The sequence below is a fragment of the Mobula hypostoma genome, chromosome 4 (genome assembly GCF_963921235.1).
Source record: "Mobula hypostoma chromosome 4, sMobHyp1.1, whole genome shotgun sequence".
NCBI classification, from domain to species: domain Eukaryota; kingdom Metazoa; phylum Chordata; class Chondrichthyes; order Myliobatiformes; family Myliobatidae; genus Mobula; species Mobula hypostoma.
Window position 1 is genome coordinate 159,496,455 of NC_086100.1, and position 25,175 is coordinate 159,521,629.

The 25,175-nt window shown below is 44.0% G+C and overlaps 1 protein-coding gene across 2 annotated transcripts in view; it reads right to left on the reverse strand.

Annotated features, from left to right (window-relative positions):
* fam13a (family with sequence similarity 13 member A) overlaps positions 1 to 25,175 on the reverse strand; it is a 280,084-nt gene that overhangs the window by 29,631 nt on the left and 225,278 nt on the right. For both annotated transcript variants that reach the window (XM_063046842.1, XM_063046840.1), the window contains exons 12-14: positions 18,247 to 18,350; positions 13,364 to 13,418; positions 1,127 to 1,277 (exon numbers count right to left, since the gene is read on the reverse strand). In XM_063046842.1, coding sequence (XP_062902912.1) covers positions 1,127 to 1,277; positions 13,364 to 13,418; positions 18,247 to 18,350 — 310 coding nt within the window. The remainder of the gene's footprint in view (positions 1 to 1,126; positions 1,278 to 13,363; positions 13,419 to 18,246; positions 18,351 to 25,175) is intronic.

A 25,175-nucleotide genomic window follows, 5' to 3' on the forward strand; every position in this document is an offset into this window, starting at 1 on the left:
TAAAAGCGGACTGGCAAATGTATACCAAACTAAGATCTAGAATTGTAGGTGTGTGTCTGTAGGAGAAATGGAGCGGGGTGAGAGAAAGTGCTGAGAATGAGGGAAACAGACACGGGGAGAGAAAAGTGTGGATGGACAGATGGAAAAATGGAAAGATATATCTAGAGGAAAATAGGAGAAAGGAAGAGAAGAGGCAGACTAAGAGAATAGTAAGCAAGGGGAAGAGGGGAGTAGTGAGAAGGGAGAGACTGAGGGGGAGAGAAAGGGAGAGGGGGAAAGAGAAGAGGAAGAGAAGGAGAGCAGCAGGAGAGAGGGAGGGCGCAGTTTATCCGCTTTACATGTATGCTTGTGTGCTCTTTCTGTACATGGGTTTACTTGTCTGTTCACATTGCACGTGTCTGTGTGCTTAACTAACTACACGCTTAGTTTTTGTGCAGTGTTGGAGTGTTGTGCGTGCAAGTTTACCTCTACGTGTATATGCTCATATTGTGCTATCTGTACATGGCTACATGGTCTGTGGTCACTATTGTATTTGTTTGCATACGTGTGCACTTTTCTTGTGATATCCGCAGCTGTAAGTTTGCCTGTGTAAGTATAACACCGTATTTGCCCCAGCTACTTGTGCTTATATCGCTAAAGGGGGCGGGGAATTCTGGGTGTCCTGTGTCCAGCTAAATACAATTACTTAACTGTCACCGCAGTCTAGGTAGAGAATTATTGAAATGAAGCACGGGTATAGTGCGTCAAGCACACTTCAGAATTCTCGAGGGTATGCATTCATAATTCAATTCAATTTTACAGGCAAGAAGCTCCGGTATCTCCCGTGATCAAAATAATACCTTCTACTCAAGAATCGTTTCTAAAAATGCACCAGTAAACACTGCACTCCAGGCATTCTGCAATTCCAGTTTAATAATTTTAAGCTCTAGCCATACCAGTGTGCAAACATATCTTCCACCAACTCGCTGCACAAGGAGAAATGAACAAGTGTAAGAAGCGAGATAAATACCACAAAATATTAGTAAAGCTACTGTTACTTCTAGAAAGCAGCCAACGAAACGATTTTGTAAACTCCTGTTTAGGAGGCATCTGCTTCTGGATTAGAGCCCCACAGTCGAAAGGTTACCTCCCAGCTCCTTGTCCTCTGACAAGCCAGTCAGGTCCAGACGAGGGATCTCCAACGTGCTGCTGCCTTCCGCTGTAGCTGGTTCAGGAGTCCTCGGTGTTCTGGCCACGTCGCTTTGGCTCGGAGGTTCCTGAATCTTCATGGCTGTATTCTGAATAACCCCCGCAAAATATAAAAAAAAGTATCTATATCAGCGATGGAATGAGATTGTAAATAAACACCGAGGGAGTGCAAAAACTATTTCGCTGGTTTGGGTTCAAAGCAAAACAACAAAAAAAATGTGCTTCCTCAAATCCACCGCTCTCCGACCCTCCCATTGTGATTATCTGATGGGCTGTGATATGTGAAGGCGACCCATCTGCCTGGTTGACAATCCTGCTCGTAGAGTGACAGGCAGCTTTATCCCACCCATCCCCCGCCTTGTTTATGAATCCCAAACGCTGTGTGCTGCTGTAGCAAGCCGCTCTATTTCTGTGCTGGGCGCGGTTTCCCCAGCAGATACCTACAGCTAGACGGGAATGTTTCCTTAGCCATGGCTGTGAATAGCGTAATAAAGTGGATCAAACAAGCGTGCAAGTCGGCAGACACATACTTATGCAGACTAATTAAAGCTTGCAGACTGGGCAACTGGCTGAGGGCGAGCTGGGGCTGTTTTTCCGCGGGACCCGATGGGTTGTGAGGTGAGGTACGCAGCTCTATTAATAGAGCAGGAGGAGGGCCTTCCTTCAGAAGCTCACGTTCACAGTACAGGCATTACGTGACTTGCAGACATCTTCAAACAAAAGAACAATCTGTAACTCTGGGCTTGCATGTGCTGGCAGGGAGCCAGATCAGACCAGAAGCAGGCGCTGGTGTTAGTCTGCCTCTTCGAAATGCTGGTTATTACTTATTTATTTTTAAGGCAGTGAGTCACTTAGACCTGCTCTCAGCTGGTGGCGTTTCATGAAGAGAAATACATGTCAAACCGCAAACAATAAATAGGTTAGTGGAAAGCCATGGTTACATAAATCTATCTAAAATATTCGACAACTTAAAGCTGCACTGCGAATTAGAAGGGTAAGTGGTTTGCACCCCTTTATTGAAAGGAGTTTGGTACATTACAATGAAAAAGATTAGCTGTGCTTATAAAGGCTTGGTGACACCCACCTGAAATCCTGCCTGATAGTTTGGTTTCTATGCCTTACAGAAGATGCATCAAAGCTTTGTTAGAACACTCTTTGGGCTGCAGTGGTTTAACACAGTGGAATGGGACTTTTTTTTTGAGATCAGACAATCTTACTGAAAATATATAAGGTACCCTGACTGCATCATGGCCCAGTAAATGAATGTGCAGAAATGTAAGTAACCGCACAGAGAAGTGGTATCAACCCATCAAAGGTACATTTCTTTCCCCATCATCAGTAGTATCTACAGGAGCTGTTGCCTCAAAAAAACAGCATCCATCAAAAACAAAGATCCCCACCATCCAGGCTATTCTAGCTTCTCACATGTACCATCGGGCAGGAGGTACAGACACTTGAAGTCTCACACCATCAGTTTCAAGAACCGCTACTTCCCTTCAACTGTTTGGCTCTTGAACCAACCGACACCACTCTAATCGCAAAACCCTCACTATCACAAAACTATGACCACTTTGTACTGCAATAAACTTTGTTTTTGGCACTAGCTGTCCTTTCTTGTATAATTCGTGTTTAATTTTGTTTATGTTCTTTTTCTTGAATAAATTAACAACTGTTTGTAATGGAAACAAATTTCGCTCAGAGTGCTGTGAACCTTTGGAATTTTTTATGGATGCTTAGCTGCTGAATAAAGCTAAGGCCATGATTTTTGGATAATATGTAGTGTCTTCAGTGACGTAAGGATAATATGGGAATGCGGTTAATATCCAATAGATCTCATTCAATGGCAAAAGGAGATGGTGGGGGAGAGGGGAGGGGAGTCTTCTCCTGTTCCTAGTCCTCATGTTCTTACGTTGAGGCTGGGAGAAGCATTGTGCAATGCAAGTCCTTACTCCATTGGATTTTAAGGATGCTTTAATTTTCTTTCAGGCCTTTTCTTGTTTTTCCTTCAGAGCAGTGATGTAGAAAATGAAGCTGCGGTCTCAGCAAGACAAGGCAACTCTTGCCTGCCCAGTGGTGGGGGCAAGCTGAGGAAAATCTTCTGTCAGTTAACAGTTTTACTTAATTTTTTCCTAAGTCTGTGTTTGAAGATTTAATATGTTTTTTTTAAGCTATTAAACTGAAAAAGTTTGCACATAGCAAACTGCCCTGTAATCTGATTTAGTGATGCTGATCAAGTGATTAACACTGGCCAGGGGACCGGGGAAGATTTCTCAGTTGTTCTCTCAAGCTGTGTGACACATAGGAAATAGGAGCAGGAGTCGACCATCTGGCCCGCCGAGCCTTCTCCGCCATTCAGTAAGATCATGGCTGATCTGGCCACGGACTCATCTCCACCTACCTGCCTTTTCCCCATAACCCTTAATTACCCTACTAGGCAAAAATCTATCCAGCCTTGTCTTAAATATATGTACTGAGGTAGCCTCCACTGCTTCATTGGGCAGAGAATTCCACAGATTCGCCCTTCTCTGGGAAAAGCAGTTCCACCTCATCTCCGTCCTAAATCTGCTCCCCCGAATCTTGAGGCTATGTCCCCTAGTTCTAGTCTCATCTACCAGTGGAAGCAACTTTCCTGCCTCTATCTTATCTATCCCTTTCACAATTTTATATGTTTCTATAAGATCTCTCATTCTTCTGAATTCCAGCGAGTACAGTCCCAGGCGACTCAATCTCTCCTCACAGTTTAACACCCTCATCTCTGGAATCAACCTGGTGAACCTCCTCTGCATCGCCTCCAAAGCCAGTATATCCTTCCTCAAGTAAGGAGACCAAAACTGCACACAGTACTCCAGGTGCAGCCTCACCAGTACCCTGTACAATTGCAGCATGACCTCCCTGCTCTTAACTTCAATCTCTCTAGCAATGAAGGCCAACATTCCATTTTCCTTCTTGATAGCCTGCTGCACCTACAAACCAACCTTTTGTGATTCATGCACAAGCCCTCCCAAGTCCCTCTGCACAACAGCATGCTGCAACTTTTTTTACCATTTAAGTAATAATCTGCTCTTTCAATTTTCATTCTTTCAATTCAAAATCATAACTACAGATGCTGGAAACCTGAGATAAAAACATCAGAATCACCCAGCAACTCAGACAGTAACTGCAGAAGGAGTAGCAGAGGTCAAGGACAAGAAGTTTTGCCTGATTTGGTGAATGTTCCTGGCATTTTCTGTTCTTGTCTCTTTTACATTCATCTGAGACTGCAAACAAGGCATTGGTTTAATGCTGCATCTGAAAGATACCACTTTAAGCAGTGCAGCAACTCACACAAATGTTTGTGTTGGTGTCTGGGGTAGGACTTGAACCCACCACATGTGGCAACGACAATGTAAAGAGAAGCAAAGAGATCTTGATGTGCAGATGGGCAATTTTTTTTTTAAAACAGCAGCATTGTTTGAAACAACACACATCAAAGTTGCTGGTGAACGCAGCAGGCCAAGCAGCATCTGTAGGAAGAGGTGCAGTCGAGGTTTCAGGCCGAGACCCTTCGTCAGGACTAACTGAAGGAAGAGTGAGTAAGGGATTTGAAAGTTGGAGGGGGAGGGGGAGATCCAAAATGATAGGTGAAGACAGGAGGGGGAGGGATAGAGCCAAGAGCTGGATAGGTGATAGGCAAAAGGGGATACGAGAGGATCATGGGACAGGAGGTCCGGGAGGAAAGACAAGGGGGGGGGGACCCAGAGGATGGGCAAGGGGTATATTCAGAGGGACAGAGGGAGAAAAAGGAGAGGGAGAGAAACATAAAAATAAGTAACAGATGGGGTACCAGGGGGAGGTGGGGCCTAGCGGAAGTTAGAGAAGTCGATTTTCATGCCATCAGCATAAAAATAAAAAATGTTTGAAAAACAGGGTCCTGTCCTTACACCAGAAGCATAAAGTATAAAAGCAAAGGAGTTACGTTAAACCTGTATAAAGTACATGTGGACTACAGTTGGTCACTGTCTCCCATTCTGAAAGATAATTATCAAGAGGTGGTGCAGAAATTCCTCACTAGAGAGGCTCTGCATTTCATATTTTATATTCCTTTACAGAAAAGGAGGCCTTCAGCTCTCTTGAGCTCATGCTAGCTCGCGAGGCATCCCATCAGTTCATTCCCCCTCTTTATTCCCAGCAATCCATTTTTACACAAGCTCTCAAGTTTTTTGCCCACTGCCTATACAAGAGGGGCAATTTATGTGACTAAGTAAACTCCCAGCACATCTTTGGGATGTGACACAAAACTGCAACACTCAGCGGAAACCCACACAGTCACAGGGAGAACTTGCAAACTCCACAGATACAGCAACAAAGGTCAGGATCATACCCAGGTCACTGTCCCAGAGGGGCTTCAGTTATGTTGAGACTGGAAATGTTGCAAGTTGCTTCTAGAGCAGAGAAGATTAAGAGGGGATTTGATAGAAGTATTTGAAAAAAAATAAAGTATTGGAAATTGTAAATAAAGAAAAAGTTGTTCTTATGAGAAGAAAGGGTTGTAGACAACCAAAGTTTTTACCATCAAGACAGGAGTTATGATCTGGAATGCACAACCAAAAGGACAGAAACTAATTCAATAGTGGCTTTGAAAAAAAGATTATGAATGTTAAAATTATTGCAGTGTTATGGGTAAACAGCTAAGTAATGGGCTCAACACACAAAGTGCTGGAGGAACTCAGCAATTATCAGGCAGCACTGTGGAAGAGGTATGTGAATGTTTTGGATTGAGACCCTACATCTGGACCGAAAGAAAGAGGGGAGATAGCCAGTATAAAGAGGTGGAGGGATGGGATTGAGCAACAGCTGGAGGACAATAGGTGGATCCAAGTGAAGAGGCAAATGACTAGGTGCACGGATCTGATCTGAGAGGAAAGTGGAGCATGGAATAAAAGGGAGGGCAAGGAGTGTGTGGGAGATGGCAGATAGGGAGACTGGGGAAAGGGAAGTAAATAGGTTGATGGGGGCCAGGTGAATCAGGAGGGGAGTGAAAATAAAAAAAAGGTGGCAAAGGGAATAGGGAACACTTAATGGAAATTTGAGAATGCAATGTTCATGCCACCAGGTTGGAGACTGCTCAGGCAGAATATGAGGTGCTTCTAGCAGCCATGCATCTGCCCTCCATCTGCATTGTGTTTTGTGCTGCATGTTTATTATGGTAACTAGTCATGCGGATAGGGGTGTGGTAAAAGCAAAGGGAGTAAGTTACATCTTCATGCTCTGCTCATTGCAGTTTGTAACTAGAGACCGGCAGATGTCATATCTTTTGCTGGTCATTTAATAACGCTCAATTGTGCTTAGCTCACGTTTCATTGCTTCAAGATTGCATGTTTGCTAATTACTAATAAAGGATCGAATACATATCTTCGACTTTGGAAGAATCATTATTGGAGTGAGGGCGTATCCTGCAAGTATAACAAATCCATCAAGACGCCAACAGCAGCAGATGTTTTAGTTTTGGTTTGGTTAGAATTAGCCACTAAAGTGCTGTTCCTCTAATTTGCACTTAGCCTTGACTTGGCAGTAGCGGAGGCCAAGGATGACATGTTGCTATGGGAATGGGAAGTAGAGTCAAAAGAGCAGACTACAGGGAGATCCAAGCAGCCATGGCCAATGTTCTCAACCTGCAACATGGGCTCTCTATCTCTTCTCCATTAGATCCTGCCTGACCTGTTGAGTTTCTCCAGAGCTTTGGATGTTGCTCCAGATTGCAGCACCTGCCATCTCGTGTCTCCAATGAGTGAGGTCAACTGGATTGTTGTAAAAAGAAACTACAGTCCAATGAGCTGATAGATCTCCTCTACATTGTTCCAACCTAACTCAGATATGGACCTGTAATCAGGCAAAAACACACAGATCTGTAATGTACTGCATCTGTACTTGACTTTCAGAGCAAAGTTGAAGGAACCTACACAGTAAATGAGGGGAGGTGCAGCTGTGTAAAGTGCTGTTGCAAAATTTGTGGTCAGCTAACTGAATTTACGTTGCCAACCGAAATCCAGTTATGACAACAGACGGAAGACACAAAAGAAACAACAGATGCTGGAAATTTGGAGCAACATACACAAACTGCTGAAGGAACTCAGGTCAGGCAGCATCTGTGGGGGGAAAATGGACAGTCGGTGTTTCAAGCCAAGACCCTTCATCAGGAGTGAAAAGGAAGAGGGCAGAAGCCAGAATAAAAGGGTGGTAGGAGAATGAGCTGGCGGGGTGCCATAGCAGAGAAGCAGTTGGCGCATCGCTTTACAGCACCAGCTATCACCGATTGTGGTTGATTTCCCGCCAGCTGCCTGTAAGGAGTTTGTATATTTTTCCAATGACCCTGTGGGTTTCTTGTCACATTATAAAAGATGTACAGTTAGAGTGAGTGAGCTTTGGGCATGTTCTGTTGGCGCTGGAAACACGGTGACACTTACAGGCTGTCCGGCATAATCTTCACTGATTTGATTTGACAGGAACAAACTTTTCACTGTTTCGATGTATGTGCGACAAATGAGGCTAACGTTTCTTTGATGGGTAAATCCAGGTGGAAGGGGGAAGTTAAGTAGTTGTGGGGGGGGAGTAGAAATAGTGTAAGAAGCTGCGAAGTGATAGGTGGAAGAAGCAAAGAAATGAAGAAGATAGAATCTGATTGGAGAGGAAAGTAGACCATGCAATTAAGGTAAGGAGGTGGAGATTAGAGGGAGGAAGGTGTAGGTGAGGAGCAGGTCATAAGGAAAGAGAAGGGTAAAAGGGTCATTGGAAGAAGGGAAAATCTAAAAAGGGGAGAGGTTACCAGAAGTTAGAGGAATTGAAACAATTCTTTTCCGGTTTAAGATGGACTTGTGAAGCACAGTGTTGACTTGCTTGCAGCCATCAAAACTATTAGCTACTTTATTAATCATGCTTTTTCTTGGAAACGATCACTGCAAACCATAGCCTGCAGCTTCCCTTTCAGAGCTGAGCTTTTGAACCGCCTGTACGACCTGCCATTTTTGTGGTAGAGCTGAAGGTTCTGAAAGGTGCAGAGTGGTTGCAGTGTGGCAGACGCCAGCCGAGTCAAGGCAGTAGAGCCCAGACCTGAGAACAGGGAATGGCCTTTGCTGGAGTGGACTTGGAGGTGACTCGAAGTGGCAGAACTGAGGTGATGCAGAGTCGAGGTGGCGGGGCTCAGAGCTGGGAGGGGTAAACAAGCCGATGTTTGACCAATTTAACCGGGGTCCCCAACCTTTGTTGCACTGTGGACTGGTTTAATAATGACAATATTCTTGAGGACCGGCCAACTGGGGCGGTGGTGGGGGGGGCGGTGTTCAAGTAGGGTTGCCAACTTTCTCACTCCCAAATAAGGGACAAAAGTAGCAGTCAAATATGGACACTTTGTGTGTTTACCCTGGGAAAGACTACCATGGCTATGAAACCTTGCGCGGGCACCTGTGTGTGCATACATGACGTGCGCATGCATGTAGGTGCCGATTTTTTTTTTCTACAAATCGGTTTTGGCTTAATCTTCCCGATTCTGTTAAGTGAAACTACACTGTACATACATTATTTCTACTTTATATAGGCTCTGTATTTATCATATCATTCCTGCTTTTACTATATGTTAGAATTATTTTAGGTTTTGTGTGTTATTTGGTATGGTTTGGTAGGTTATTTCAAGTTCAGCAGTGGGCGTGACAGGGAATGAGGAAAGGTGCAGCTGACTCATATTGTTTCCTTGCGGCCTGGTAGCACCTGCTTTGCGGCCCAGTACTGGTGGTTGGGGACCACTAAATTTAAGCGCCAGGTCAGGGTGATGGGCCAGAGGCAAGGGACAGGCCAGTGTTTGGCTCGCTGCTCCAGGAGGTTTACTCGTCTGGAACGGCTGCAATATTAACTGGCTTCATGGCTCTGGACTCAATTTTGTGAACTTCAGTTCTGAATGCAATTTGCTTACTTTTATTGTCTACACAATTTGTTTCTGTTCCTGTACACTGGGTGTTTGACTGACTTCTTTTTTTAAAATGGGTTCTATCAGGTTTCTATGTTTTATGGCTGCCTGTAAGGAGACAAATCTCAAGGTTGTATATAGTACACACACTTTGATAATAAATGTACTTTGAACTTGGACTTTGAAAATGAAGTCCTTCCAGATGAGGCAGCACTTCACATGTGAATCCATCAGTGCCATTTATTACATCTAGCGTGGCCTCCTCTATATTAGTGAGATTAGATACTAAGTAGGGAAAATTACTGCACTGAGCACCTTTGCTCTGTCCGTCATTAAGGGCCAGGATCTCCTAGTGGCCAGCCATTTCAATTCCATTTCCCATTCCCACACTGCAATGTCTGTCCATAGCCCTTCTGCACTGCCACATTGAGGCCAAATGCAGATGAGAGAAACAACACTCATCTTTTGTGTAGGTGGTTTCCAATTTGATATTAATGTCAACTCTCTAACTTGCAGTGGCAAATCCCCTCTGTCCTTCCCCTCCCCACCCCTTGGTTTCCATTTATTCTTCTGGTTCCTTTATCCCTTCTCTTCCTCTTCTTCTGTCCCTCTACCTACCTAAATCACAACCCTCCCCGCAACCTATCACTTAATAGGTTGTCTCCTCTCTCCCCCATACTTTCATTCTGGGTTCAGCCCTCTTTCTTTCCACTCCTAATGTCGTAATTCAATCATATAATTCATTACTGTGTTGTTCCACTTATCCTGTGGCAGAGCACAGGGCAACAAATGGTACAGCCTAAATAATTCAATGTCTGCAGTTGCTTATTTCCAAACCCTCAGTCAAGAAACAAGTGACATGGATAAGGCTGTAACAATGCCACCATGCTAACTTGTCTACTGCTGAGTAGAGAAAGAAAATTCATGCAGTGCCATTCAAAACACTGGTGACGCACTTAAATACATTTGAATGATAATTACCATTGCAATGCAGAATACACAGCAGCCAATTGTGCATAGCAAGCTCCCAGAGGCAGCAGCAGAGTAAATCTACATTGTCTCGTGTTCATGGGCTGCTCAGCAATCTGAATACTGTAAATGTTGATCCATACAATCTCTTTGGAGAAGCTCAAAGACTCACCAAGGACACCCAAAGCTCACTTTTCCTTTTGTAATGTAGCATCTTCAGTATTTTGCTTTCTTCCCACACTTTCAAGAATGAAAAAAATATCTGACCCTTAAAGGCTGTCGGCAAAACTTAAAACTCCTGGTAATAAATTCCATTCCGACTGGGTTTGAGGATGTGGATAAGTAGCATCATCTGCACACCAATTTGTACCTGAAAAGGTACTTGCAGGAGGCAAATTTAATTGTCTCTTAGCAACACACACACAAAATGCTGGAGAAATTCAGCAGCTGAGGCAGCATCTATGGAAATGAATAAACAGTTGACATTTCAGGCTAAGACCCTTCAGGACTGGAAAGGAAAGGTGTCTCTCCACATCCCCCCCCCCCACCACAATTTCTTTCCAACATCTGCAGAATCTTTTGTGTTAATTATCTCTTAAACTGGCCGGTTCATTAACAATTGACATCCTACCTAGAAGTGCATTTAATAATTGAAACTGGTCACTGGGAGTATTGCAGATAGGCAGTTGTTTATCCAATTTACATGCTACAGATGTCAGCACAATAGAAAATTATTCTGGGTGTAAAACTGACTACTGATTGACTAGCACTACATCCCTTTATCAATGGCAGCTCTTGCTCATATTTATTCATCATTGAGTTTAAGACAATTCTTCCAAAGGCATTTTACAGAAAAAAATTGCCTCTTTTAAAACTTGGATAAGAGCTTATTGTCTGCTTACATTACACTTTCTCTGTAACTGAAATGAATAACTGTAACTTATTCTACATTATTATTGCTTTGCCTTGTGCTACCTCAATGCACTCTTGTAATGAAAGGATCTTCATGGATGGCATGCAAAGATTTCCACTGTGACAATTATAAACTAATTTACCAATTTAATGCAGAAATGGTGTAGTCACTTTAGATCCAGCAAGATCCCTGCATCAGTAGCGTCCTGGTGCTGGGTTTTGACCCAAAATAGCTACATCTCCTTTTCTCCCACAGAGATGCTGTTCAGCCTGCTGAGTTCCTCCAGCAGACTGTTTGCTACTTGAAGTCCTACAATTGTTAGCAGGTTAATTGGCTGCTGTAAATCATCCCTACTGTGTAGGGAAGAATCCGGGAAGAGTAGATCAGGGTGTAGGAGAATAAAAAGGATTAGTGTAAGATCCGCTGTAGGAACCATTTCTACCGACAGGAGAAGGGGCAAAGGCGGGTTACTGGTGCCTTAAAACCAGTCGCTTCAGGAAGATGGGGCTCGTCAACTAGTTGGCAGCTCATCTAGGAGAAGGAAAAGTCTGTTCTCAAACCTCCGCTGCCTTGCAGCTACACCCACTCATATCGAATTGTTGATTGAACAATTTTTGTTGGACTCCAGATCATGGTCTCTGTTGGGGGCTTTGCTATTGCTTACTTGGTGGGTGCTGGAACTTTCTGCGGAAATAAGTGGGGGGGTGAGGGGGGAGGGTTGATGCTCTGCTGCTTGTGCATGGGAGGGGGAGCAGGGGCTTTGGGGTTCTAATGTTTTACTGTCATTCTCTGGAGTTCTGTTTTTGTGGATGTCTGCGAAGAGCAAGAATTTCAGGCTGTATACTGTATACATTCTGTGTTATTAAATGGAACCAGTGAATCACTGATATTGATTGCAAAGTAAGTCTTGGCTGGGGTACCAGACACTCCTTCAAATTGTGTAATGGGCTCTTCCACTTTCTTCTGGAGGGGTATTATACTTAGAACTTATTTCATCAGTGGTTTAGTGATCTTGGCATAAGAGATTATGGAAGTTGTTATGCAATTCAATTCTCCCTTTCTCAAACAGACCTTATAACATTAGCTCAGGCTTATTGAAATAAAAGTGCTCCTTAGATCACAAATCAATTGAGGTTGATATGCCAGAGTCTACGTTCTCTGACTGGGGTTATCCAGAGGAGGTGTTCCTTCTAGTTTGGATTCAATTAAAGACTTAGTCCAAGAATAAACTACCTTCTGGTTTGCTTCAGATGGCAATCTAAGCTCGAATGCCAAAGTAGTGTGGATTACAGGCAGAAGATATTCAGTCACTGTATGTACGCTGCCCTTTTGACAGTTATCTAATTGGCACCAATCCCCTACTCTTTCATCATGGCCGTGCAGTTTACTTCCACCTTTTAAATTCAAAACTAATTCCCTTCTGAATATCCTTTCAAGCAGATCATAACAACGAGCTCATACAATTTCTCCACAGTACTCTTTACAGAAAACTCCCGATATAGAGTACTTTATCTTCCAAAGAATACAACTGCACGTCACCCATCATTGGTAACCCATTCCTATTAATATTCTATAAGTTATATGGCAAGGTAAGTTCTTTATAATGTAGAAGATTGAGAAGAGATTTGACAGAGGTATACAACATTATGAAGGGTATAGATAGGGTAAATGCATGCAGGCTTTTTCCACTGAGGTTGGGTGGGGCTACAACTAGAGGTTATGGGTTAAGGATGAAAGGTGCGAAGTTTAAGGGGAACATAAAGGGAAACTTCTTCACTCACGAGGGTCCTGAAAATGTGGGATGAGCTGCCAGCACAAGTGGTACATGCAAGCTAGATTTCAATGTTTAAGAGAAGTTTGGATAGGTACATGGACACCAGGGATATGGAGGGCTATGGTTCCGGTACATGTTGATGGGAGTAGGTAGTTTAAATGGATTCGGCATGGAGTAGATAGGCCGAAGGACTTGTTTCTGTGTTGTACTTTTCTATGTCTCTATAACTCAGTCTGGTAACACTCTGAATCCTGGCCAATGCTTTCCTGCCCTTCCTTCAGTGTAGTGTTCCAAATTAGCCAAAAAAATCCTGAGATTGGACTTAACCAGCAAATTACAATTTTTAGTCCAACTCCTGTGCTTTCATGCCAATGAAAAATACTACTAGAAATCCAAAATAAAACAAAAATTACTGCAACTATTCATGTGGTCAGGTAACATTGCGAGAATGGAAACATGGTTTGTGGTCTATCAGGACATTTGATATTTGTTCATTATGCCTCCATAGAGCAGAATCTTAGTGACACAGCTTGTGGTGACCTCTAGTAATCTTGTTTATAGAACTGACACAATCATTACTCACCAAAGTCAGCTTAATGTGATCGTATGAATCCCCATCACAGAAAGCACTCTCTTTTCTGAAAAGCAAAAGAAAATCCCATTTAATATCACTGAATAAAGGCAGGGGAAGGCCACATGGCCCTTCATTCCTACTCTGCGATTCAATACAATCCACTACTTCTTTACCCAATCCCTGTACCTTTCCATTCTGTAAGTGGTCAAAATTCCTAGTGCTCTCAGTCTTGAATATCTTCAGTGACTGGTGCTGTGCAAGTTGATGCCATGAAGCCAACAACAGAAGATTAACATTGGATGACAATTTTTTTAAAAAAATAGCACTATCTTTTACATAAAGTTGGTAGAAATTATTTTATTGTACTGGACAGACAATAAAATGGCTATAATACCAGGGTTCTCACAGATATCTCGATGACAGTGAAGAACAATTTGGGCAATTCTGAGCTGGTGTCATGGTCTTGAAAGTTCAAGTTCTTGAAGGCTCAGAGGACATAGTACCTGGAACAGTACAGCACTAGACAGACCATATGGCCCACAAAGTTGTGTCAATCTTGATGCCAATTTGTACTAAATATCCTCCCCCTGTATATTATCCACATCCCACCATTCCCTTCATATTCAATTGTCTACCTAACAGCATCTTAAACTACCCCACTGTTATCACTTGAAGCTTGTTGATGAGTTTGGATGGGGTCATCATCATAGCTTGTCACACCAGACAGCCAGCCACTCTCGTGCTGTTTGGTTGATGTTAAGCAGGACAGTGTCAGCTAAATCAGATGAGAGTGGGCAGTTGCGCAGAACGTGTTCAATGTTCTGCACCCTTTCACCACACTCACAGGATTCCCTGGTCTTTAAACCTGACTTCATCATATTGTCTCCCGTCCTACAAACTCCCGCTCTCGCTCTGTTGAGAGTGCACCACTTTCGTCTGTCAAGCAGTGCCCCGTCTGGCAACATTTCTGTGGGGTCCTGCACTGCATTGTTTGGTGGGGTTCTGGCTTCTGTTTGTTGCCAGAGGTCACTCCTGTATGTTTGGGGGGATGTTACGTGCAGTAGTTCCTCCACTGTAGCAGAACTTTTCCTCGATTTTAGGTGGTTGGAAACTGGCACATGATGATGTAGTGGGTGCCGTGGATACAAGTTCTGTTTACCTTTTTCAATTTTTGTTGTAGTGTGTCTTCCGATCTCTGGGGGAGCAATGCCTGCAAGTCTGTAAATGATGTTAGTGGGTGTGAGGCACAGTGTGCCCGTGATTATTCGGCAGGCTTCGTTAAGCAACAGGTCTAATTTCTTTGCATGGGCTGATCTGCCCCACACAGGTGCACAGTATTCTGCAGGTGCGTAGCAGAGTGCTAGGGCAGTTGATCTAAGTGTGTGAGCATTAGCTCCCCATTTCGTGCCTGCTAATTTTTTCAAAAGAGAATTGCGAGAGCCAACTTTCTCTCAGATTTTTTGGATGTGGGTGGCAAATGAGAGCGTCCTATCCAGTGTCACGCACAGGTAAATTGGAGTTGGATAGTGCTTGAGCTCCTTCCCACACCAGAAAATCTTGAGTTTCCGAGCTACTTCTCGATTCCTCAGGTGGAATGCACACACTTGAGTTTTTGATGGATTTAGGTTCAGAGACCATTTTTCATAATACTGCTTCATTGCTTCGAGAACTGCCGTAAGTCGTACTTCAACTTCTTGGAAGGAGTTAGCTTGTGTTGCTATGCATATGATTGTGTTGTACAGTGAGCTGTAATTGACAATGTATTAGTTCCTGTTGTTCAGATGGTCCAGAGCAGAGTCAAGTGCCACAAGGGGTGCTGGGAACAGACCCAAATGCAAGACACAGACACTGAAGTACAAGGAACAGGACTTGACTAGAGTAGGGACGTGACAGGATTCAAGCAAGGAGCAGGGACAAGAGCGCAGACTTGGGCTAGGGAAAGCGGGACCAGGACTATGTACCATGGACTAGGAGACAAGGCTTGGACTCTGAGCCCGAGACTGGACAAGGACCCAGAACCTGGGTCTTGCCTCGGGCTTGGAACCGGAACCAGGCAAGGACATGACATGGCTTCAGGACAGGATGTGGCTGGGGTCTAGAGGCCTGAGTTTGGAGACAGGCTGGGGTCATAGTTCTTGAGGCTTGAGGCTGGGGTCTTGGGTCTTGAGCTTGGCTTGGGATCCTTGAGGCTTGGGGTCTCGGGTCTTGAGCTTGGCTGCGGGATCCTCGAGGCTTGGGTTCTTGAGTCTTAAGCTTGGCTGCGGGATCCTCGAGGCTTGGGTTCTTGAGTCTTGAGCTTGGCTGCGGAATCGTCGAGGCTTGGGTTCTTGGAGCTTGGCTGCGGAATCGTCGAGGCTTGGGTTCTTGGAGCTTGGCTGCGGAATCGTCGATGCTTGGGTTCTTGGAGCTTGGCTGCAGGATCTTTGTCTTGAAATGCGGAGGCTGATAACTCGGAGACTGGAGCTGAGAGACAGACTGGGAACTGCACATCAACATAGAGCTGGGACTTATCCTTCGACAAGCCAGGACGCATCTTTAACACAACACAAACATGTGATAGGATAGAACATAGGCATAGAGCCGGGACTTATCCTACAACAAGCTAGGACTCAACTTCATCTGCACATCAAGGTGGGACAGGTCTCTCTGTCAGGTAACGGCAGAACGGCCGGACTTACCCGACAGAGGCAAGGACAAGACAAGACAGGTCCCCCCTGCAGGGCAACGGCAAATCGGCCTGGCTTACCCCATGGAGGTGAGGACAAGACAAGACAGGTCCCCCCGCAGGGCAACAGCAAAATGGCCTGGCTTACCCCACAGAGGCGAGGACAAGAAGAGACAAACACCAGAGAACAACAGACAGTTCCATCTCTGCTCAGGGGAAGCTCCGAGTCTCAGTTCGGCCAGCAACCTCAGCTGGCTACGGAAACAGCCGGATCCCTACCTAGCTCGGAGTGGCTGGGAGCCACTCAGCTGGCCCGGGAAACAGCCGAATCCATACCACAAAGACTACTCCAACAAATGGCAACAAGGCTCCATGAAGCGGTGGTCCTACAACCAGGTCTAGAGATCACGAATGATTTCACTAGCCTTCCATTAGCAAGTTGCTCCAAGGGGGACTGACAAGACAAACCAGCCACCCACACTCAATCCCAAGGCTACTTATATTGCAAGCCCAAAGATGGGAATCAGGTGCCAATGATTAACTCAAACAAGGGACAGCTGGAAGACCTGGAGTCCTGAGTCCTGAGTCCTGAGTCCTGGAGACCGTGAACTGGAATGCGGACTTCACGGACCGGACCATGACATCAAGAGCCAGAGAAGTTGCATCTGCTGTTGACCCTTTGTCATAGTAGGCAAATTAGAACAGATGCAGGTCATCTCTGAGGCAAGAATTTATTTCTGCCATAACCAACTACGTGAAGAACTTCATTGAAGTTGACGTAAGTGCTTCATTTTTGAAGCAGGTGGAAACCTTAGACTAGAGAAGCAGAAGGCTGAAAATGTTGACAAATACTCCAGCAAATTGGTCTTCACAGATCTTTAGTACTCGGCCAGGTACACCATCTGTCTCAGATGCCTTTCGTGAATTCATCCTCTCGAAGGATGCCTAGACCTTGGCCTCAGAGACTGCAGTTAAAGGGTCATCCGGAAATTTATGGGTTTGTCATAATTCTCCTTATCAATGTGTGCATAAGAGGCATAGAGCATATCTGACTGATGAGTTGCTACTACTAATACTACCCAATCATGCCTTATAGTAAGTTGTAATGTGCAAGTGTTGCCACAGCTATCAAGTGCATGCCCCTCTATGAATAAATTTGCCTCTTTCTTCCACATTGGTCTTCCAAAGGTCACATTTGGATTTCTACAACTCTTGGTCGCCATCCCTAAATGCAGTACAATGCAAAACATGATAATGTAGAAAAAAACTTGAATTACAGCAAATAGATATATATATACACATATAAAATAGTTAAATTAAATAAGTAGTGCAATAACAGAAATAAAAAAGTAGTGAGGTAGTGTTCATGGGCTCAATGTCCATTCAGAAATCAGACGGCAGAAGGGAAGAAGCTATTCCTGAATCACTGAGTGTGTGCCTTCAGGCTTCTGTACCTCCGTCCTGATGATAACAATGAGAAGAGGGATGGTGCGAAAAATAAAAACCATCCAGTGAGTGGCAATTCTGTGGGTGAAAATTCCTAGCAATGACAGAGGTCAGAGAATGGCCAAACTGGTTCAAGCTGACAGGATGGCAACGGTAACTCAAATAGCCACACGATACAGTGGTGTGCAGAAGAACACCTCTGAATGCACAACATGTCAAACCTTGAAGGGGATGGGCTACAGCAGTAGAAGACCACGGACATACACTCAGTACACCTTTATTAGGTGCAAGAGGTACCTAATAAAGTGGCCACTAAGTGTATGTTGGCGCGTGGCCAAGTGGTTAAGGCGTCGGTCTAGTGATCTGAAGGTCACTAGTTTGAGCCTGAGCTGAGGCAGCGTGTTGTGTCCTTGAGCAAGGCACTTAACCACACATTGCTCTGCAACAACACCGGTGCCAAGCTGTATCGGCCCTAGTGCCCTTCCCTTGGACAACATTGGTGGCATGGAGAGAGGAGACTTGCAGCATGGGCAACTGCCGGTCTTCCATACAACCTTGCCCAGGCCTGCGCCCTGGAAATCTTCCAAGGCGCAAATCCATGGTCTCACGAGACTAACGGATGCCTAAAAAAAAAGTGTATATACCAGTTTGTCAGAATGGCCTCTTTCTACTCTATGCCATACATCCTACCTAAACCTACATTTCTTCCTGAACTTCACATTATTGATAACAAAAATGTCACCATACACACAGAGAATCTCTTTCCCATGCAGACACCTACCGCTCACGTTCAGTCACATCATCTGAGTGAGTCTGGAAAGTCAAGCTGCCCCTGTGTCCTGGGTCTGAAGTCCAGCTTGATGAGACACTGCTGCTTTCCATGGGCTGTGGAGCAAGAAGGCAATAAGAATAAGTCACCTGCAACTAAGTTTGTGTAGGGTTTGATGGGGAAGATGTGGAAAGGCTGCTTCTCTGGAACCACTTTCTGATCATAAAGGGCAAGCAATTTGGGACTAGGAGTATAGGTGGCTTCACATAAAGGCTTATAGCCTTTGGAATTCTCCACATCAATTGATGAGGCAGGTAAGTCCTGAGGAACTGAGGGAATCAAGGGACAATGGTTCATGGTGTGAAAGTATTTGATGTATAAAACCAATTTTTGATACTGAATGACAGAACAGTGTTTTACTCCCACTCCTTTCTCTCTTGCTTTTCTGTACAGTTCTTCGTTGATTGCTTGGGGTTTTAATTTTCTATGAGCAACAGGAAGAATCAAGAACAATACTTGATAGTTACTAAATGAATAATGCAGTATTGTGACACTGGTCACTCTTTGCAAAGGCAAGGAAAAACAACTATCACTTCTGCTTAAACCCTACTGCCACACCTTCCTCCTCTCTTCAAACTTTGTTGAGTGACTACATATGTGTAACTGTGGCCAGAAAACCAATTGGTTGGACAGCTTGTCGACAAACATGAGAAAATCTGCAGATACTGAAAATCCAATGCAACACATACAAAATGCTGGAGGAACTTAGCAGCTCCGGCAGCATCTATGGAAATGAATAAACATTAACGACTATTTATTCATTTCCATAGATGCTGTCTGACCTGCTGAGTTCCTCCAGCATTTTGTATGTGTTGCCCCAGACAACTTGCCAACACCAATTAAGGCAGGTGTCTAGCTAAGACATTAGGAAAGAGAGGCTCCTGATGGGTTTGAGACAGTAAGCAAAATGACACATAATTCTTTGTGATAAATAAGGTCATTAAGCCCACTGAGTTGATTCTGGCTCTCAGGGGAATCTCACGTCCCATTCAGAGACAAAAAATAAATGCACCTATGCTTATTTCTCAGGCTAAAAATTTTGAATTCATGGTATCTAGCATTCCAGATTAAATCTTCTGTTCTGATGCTCCCGAGCAATGTTCCTGGCAATAGTCTCAATTTACAAGAAATTTGCTGAGTTAGATTGCTTCAAGCAACTCCAATATTGTCCTTGCAAACTCGGGTAACTGAATTACACTGCCACCTTTTGAAGTCAACCTACTAAAACTAACCACTCATCACTGATCACCACTTATTTAACCCCTTTCCCCAATGAAGTGCAGACATTTCTCCTGGGGATCTGAATGGAACGCTCTGAAACCTCTCCATTTCCAGCAATCTAAGGCCGTGGGCTGGAGCGGATGTGTTGCCAGTCAAAAGGGGAAGAAGTGAGAGAGCATCCCATTATCTTTTTTATACGGACTTGGAAAGAATGTAACCTTCTTTTTCCTGTGTCCATACCTTTTTGAGGTCCTTCCTACTGTATAGGGCTACATGTCCATCATAGTAGTGGCCTTAATAACAACAACATAGCACAAATAAGATGGATAGCCACAGTGTTGTACCCGGGTTTGGGCAGTCTAAAATTAGAGGGCAGGCAGTTAAGGTCAGAGGGGAAAGATTAAACGGAATCTGAGAGGCAAGTTTTTCCACAGCAATTGGTGGGTTTCTGAAGCGAGCTACCAGGAGTGATGGAGGTAGGTACAATCACAATGCTCAAGACATTTAGATAGGTGTGGATAGGATATGGGGCAAACTCAGGCAAATGAGACTGTTGCAGGAAGACACCTGGGTCAGCATGGATGAGCTGGGCCATTGGGTTGCTGTCACAGAGTCATACAGCTGTACCAATCTATGCTGTACAAGTCTATAACCACAAAAGCAAATGACTAAAATAGCATTAATAATGAAGCAGAGATTGGTACCTAGTGGTCAGCATAGCTAAACAAAGAGCCTTTTATTGTGCCATTGGACTCATTACCTGGTAAGAAGTGTGTAGTGCTGTGTATAATTGTTGGTTCTGTGGTTTGCACTTTAGCCCTGGGGTAATGCTGTTTCATTTGGCTGTATTCATGTACAGTTGAATGACAATTAAACTTGAACTTGGTCTGGAGTCACTTATATACCAGGCTGGGTAGAGACAGCCGCATCCCTCTCCTGAAGGACGTTATTGAAGGAGGGTTTTAATACTGGAGCAGTAGCAGAAAATAAATTGATGACAAGTTGGATAAGGAAATAGTAGATGCTCCAGGACTAGCTGCTAATCATTTGGACCATTGATCTAGGACAGGCATTTGAATCCCACCGTACCATCAGGGGATCTTGAGTGAGCTAGGGCTTTTCTCTTTGGAGCAACCAAGGATAAGGTGTTTAAGATTTTGAGAGGCATAGATGGAGTGGACAGCCAGCATCTTTTCCCAGGGGACAATGGCTAATATCAGAGGACATGCATTTATGCATTTTAGACAAGTGGAGGCAAGTTTAGAGGAAATGTCAGCGGTAGTTCCTTTTGTAAAAGATGTCTGAAAAACCGCCATCAACATGTCACCTGTGGAACCAGCAATGCCAACACACCTGACCACCGTTATATCAGCATCATCATGAATGGCTGTGAAGGTTCACTTCCAGATGAGGTCAACGCCTTTTAAAACGTCAAACGCCTTTTGAAAGGGAGAATAACACTACACCCGTGCAAATTCCTGCAGCATCTGGTGAACCTGTGATCTCTGAGGCCAATGACAGAACACCTTTCAAGAGGGTGAACCCTTACAAGATGCCAGGCCCTGATGATATACCTGGTAGGGCACCAAAAATCTGTGCCAACCAGCTGGTGGGAGTGTTCAAGGACATCTTCAATCTCTCTCTGCTCCAGTTGGAGCTTCCCACCTGCTTCGAAAAGGTGATAATTAGACCAGTGCCCAAAAACAGCAGGGTGAGCTGCCTCTTCGACTATCTACTGTGTTCAAATGATTTGACAGGTTGGTCATGACTAGAATCAACTCCAGTCTATGTAAGGACCTGGACCCGCTGCAATTTGCTTATAGCCACAATAGGTCCACAGGAGATGCAATCTCACTGGATCTCCACTTGGCCTGGTTTATGGATTACAGATAAGTGTTCAACACTATCATACCCTCAGTACTAATCAACAAGCTCCAAATTGATCTTTCAAATATCATTGGACTCTGGCATTGTGTCAGAGAACTGGAAAATTGCAAATGTTACTCCACTCTTTAAGAAAGGAGGAAGGCAGCAGAAAGGAAATTATAGACCAGTTAGCCTGATCTCAGTGGGTTGGGAAGATGTTGGAGTCAATATTTAAGGATGAGGTGATGGAGTACTTGGTGACACAGGACAAAGTCAGCATGGTTTCCTGAAGGGAAAATTTTGCCTGACGAACCTGTTGGAATTCTTTGAGGAGATTACAAGTTGGATAGGTAAAGGGGATGCAGTGGATGTTGTATATCTGGACTTTCAGAAGGCCTTTGACATGGTGCCACACATGAGGCTGCTTACCAAGTTAAGAGCCCATGGTATTACAAGAAAGTTACTAACATGGTTAGAGCATTGGCTGATTGGAAGAAGGTAGCGAGTGGGAATAAAAGGATCCTTGTCTGGTTGGCTGCCAGTGATTAGTGGTATTCCGCAGGGATCTGTTTTAGGACCACTTCTTTTTATGTTGTATATAAATGATTTAGTTACTAAATTATTTATATACAGCATAAAAAGAAGTAGATGAAATAGATGGCTTTGTGCCAAGTTTACAGAAGAAGATAAGAAGATTGGTGGAGGGACAGGTAGTGTTGAGGAAATAGGTAGAATGCAGAAGGACTTAAGACAGATTAGGAGAATGGGTAAGAAAGTGGCAAATGGAATATAACGTTGGAAAATACATGGTCATGCACTTTGGTAGTAGAAATAAATGTGTGGACTATTTTCTAAACAGGGAGAATATCCAAATATCTGAGATGCAGAGGGACTTTTGAGTTCTTGTGCAAAACACCCTAAAAGTTAACTTGCAGATTGAGTCGGTGGTGAGGAAGGCAAATGCAATGTTAGCGTTCATTTCAAGAGGTCTAGAATACAAGAGCAAGGATGTGATGCTGAGGCTGTATAAAGCATGGGTGAGGCCTCACCTTGAGTATTGTGAACAGTTTTGGGCTCCTCATCTTAAAAGAAATGTGCTGACATTGGAGAGGGTCCAGAGGAGGTTCACAAGGATGATTCCAGGAATGTAAGGGTTATCAGATGAGGAACGTTTGAAGGCTCCGGGTCTGTACTCGCTGGAATTTAGAAGGATGAGGGGGGGATCTCATTGAGACCTTTGAAATGTTGAAAGGCCTAGACAGAGTAGATGTGGAAAGGATGTTTCCCATGGTAGGAGAGTCTAGGACAAGAGGGCACAGCCTCAGGATAGAGGGGCATCCATTCAAAACAGAGATGTGGATAAATTTCTTTAGCGGAAGGGTGGTAAATTTGTGGAATTTCATGCCACGTGCAGCTGTGGAGGCCAGGGTGCTGGGTGTATTTAAGGCAGAGATTGATAGGTTCTAGATTGGACATGGCATCAAAGGTTACAGGGAGAAGGCTGGGAACTGGGGTTGAAGAGGAGGAAAAAAAAGGATCAGCCATGATCGAATGACAGAGCAGATTCAATGGGACAAATGGCCTAATTCTGCTCCCATTTATTATGGTCTTATGGTCTAAAACCTGGGCCTCTGTACCTCACTCTGCAACTGGACCTTACGCTTCCTACTGGGAGACCAGTCACAGTAGATCAGAAATAACATCTCCTCCTCACTGATAATCAACTTAACCCACTACTCTCCTCTCTATACACTCACAATTATGTGGCTAGGCACAGCTCAATCGGCACCTATAAATTTGCTAATGACACAATTATTGTAGGCAGAATTTCAGATGGTGACAAGGAGGTGTCCAGGAGTGAAATTGATCAGCTGGTTGAGTGGTGTCGTAACAATAACCCTGCACCAAGGAGTTGTTTGTGAACTACAGGAAGTGGAAGTTAAGGGAACACACACCAGTTCTCATCGAGGGAGCAGCACTGAAAAGGGTGAGCAGTTTCAAGCTCATGCATATCAACATCGCTGAAGATCTATCCTGGGCCCAACATATCGATGCAATTACAAAGTAGGCAAAATGCTGGCTATATTTCATCTGGAGTTTGAAGAGACTTGATATGACACCCAAGACTCAAAAATGTCTACAGATATAGGTTTGTACCATGGAGCGTATTCTAACTGGTTGCATCGTCAGCTGGTATGGAGGAGCCACTGCACAGGCTCTGAAAAAGCTGCAGAAATTTGTGAACTCAGCCAGCTCCATCATGGGCACCAGCCTCCTCAGCATCGAGGGATCAGCAGTGAAAAGTGTGAGCAATTTCAAGTCCTGGGTTTCATCATCTCTGAAGATCTAGCCTAGGCCCAACATAATGATGCAATTACCAAGATGGCACACCACTGACTATATTGCATCAGAAATGTGAGGAGATATGGTATGACACCAAAGACTCTTGCAAATTTCCATGTATGTACCATGGAGAGCATTCTAACTGGTTGCATCATTGTTTGGTATAGAGGGGCAACTGCACAGGATCAGAAAATTGTGCACAGCCAGTTCTATCATGGACACGAGCCTCCCCAGCATCGAGGACATCTTCAAAAGGCGAAGCCTCAAAAAGGCAACAACCATGATTAAAGATCCCCATCAACCAGGATAGCCGTCTTCTCATTGCTACCATCGAGGAGGAAGTACAGGAGCCTGCAGACACACTCAGCACTTCAGCAACAGCTTCTTCCAAACTGCCACCAGATTTCTAAATCGACACTGAACCCATGTACACTACCTCAATTTATTTTCCTCTCTTGGCGCACAGCTTATCTTAATTTTTAAAAATATGCTTCTTATTGTAATTTAGTTTTTTTATTATTATGTATTGACATGTACTGCTGTTGCAAAACAACAATTTTCACGACATATGCCAGTGTTATTAAATCTGATTCTGATTGAATGCTGGGTGCCTGGAACACAGTGCCAGGTGGTGGTCAAGGTTGATACAATAGGGACATTTAAGAGACTGTTAAGCACAGGGATAGATGTTGGAAGAGGTTATGGGATGTATGGGAGGGAAGGATTAGTGTGATGGTGGAGTATGTTTATATAACTCGGCACAACATTGTGAGCCAATGGGCCCATACTGTGTTCTGTGTACAGCTCCTCCAGCGGGAGTTGATATTGTGAAGCATCACATCAAATTAAGTCTAAAATTAAGTAGAGTCAAATGACAGCTCCACAAGCAAGCCAAATCTGCAAAAGTTTATTATTCAGGCATTTTCACAGTGTGAAAGGTAACTATTTATTCATCCACTTTACAGAAATCTGCAGGAGGAGAAGTTGAAGAAAGTGATGGCTAAAGGGGTGTTGGTGGTAGGGAGCAAAATGTTAGTGATCTACATAGAGAAGGGACTGGGTTAATTACCATATATCTTTGCTGTGAAGTAACACTTGTATTAAACATGAGGAAGCACTTATAGAACCGACAATCTACTCTTGTGCCACAGAAGGCATTAATGTTTCATAAAAACCTTCAGAAAGGATTATGTTTCAAAGGCTTCATCTTCTCCCACCCAACCAGCACAGTGCACTGTACTAAGAAACTAAAGTACACTTTGGTTGAGAGTTGCTTACTGGGCTGCCTAGGTGGGGTTAGGGTCAGACAAACTGAACTTTGGAAAGGCAGTACAATGTGCATTTCACATTTGTGCTTAAATCAGGCCTCAGAGGTATCAAATCTGCTCTCCTTGAGTTAGAACATAGAAGAGTACATCCCACGATGTTGTGCTGACCTACAAGTCAACATG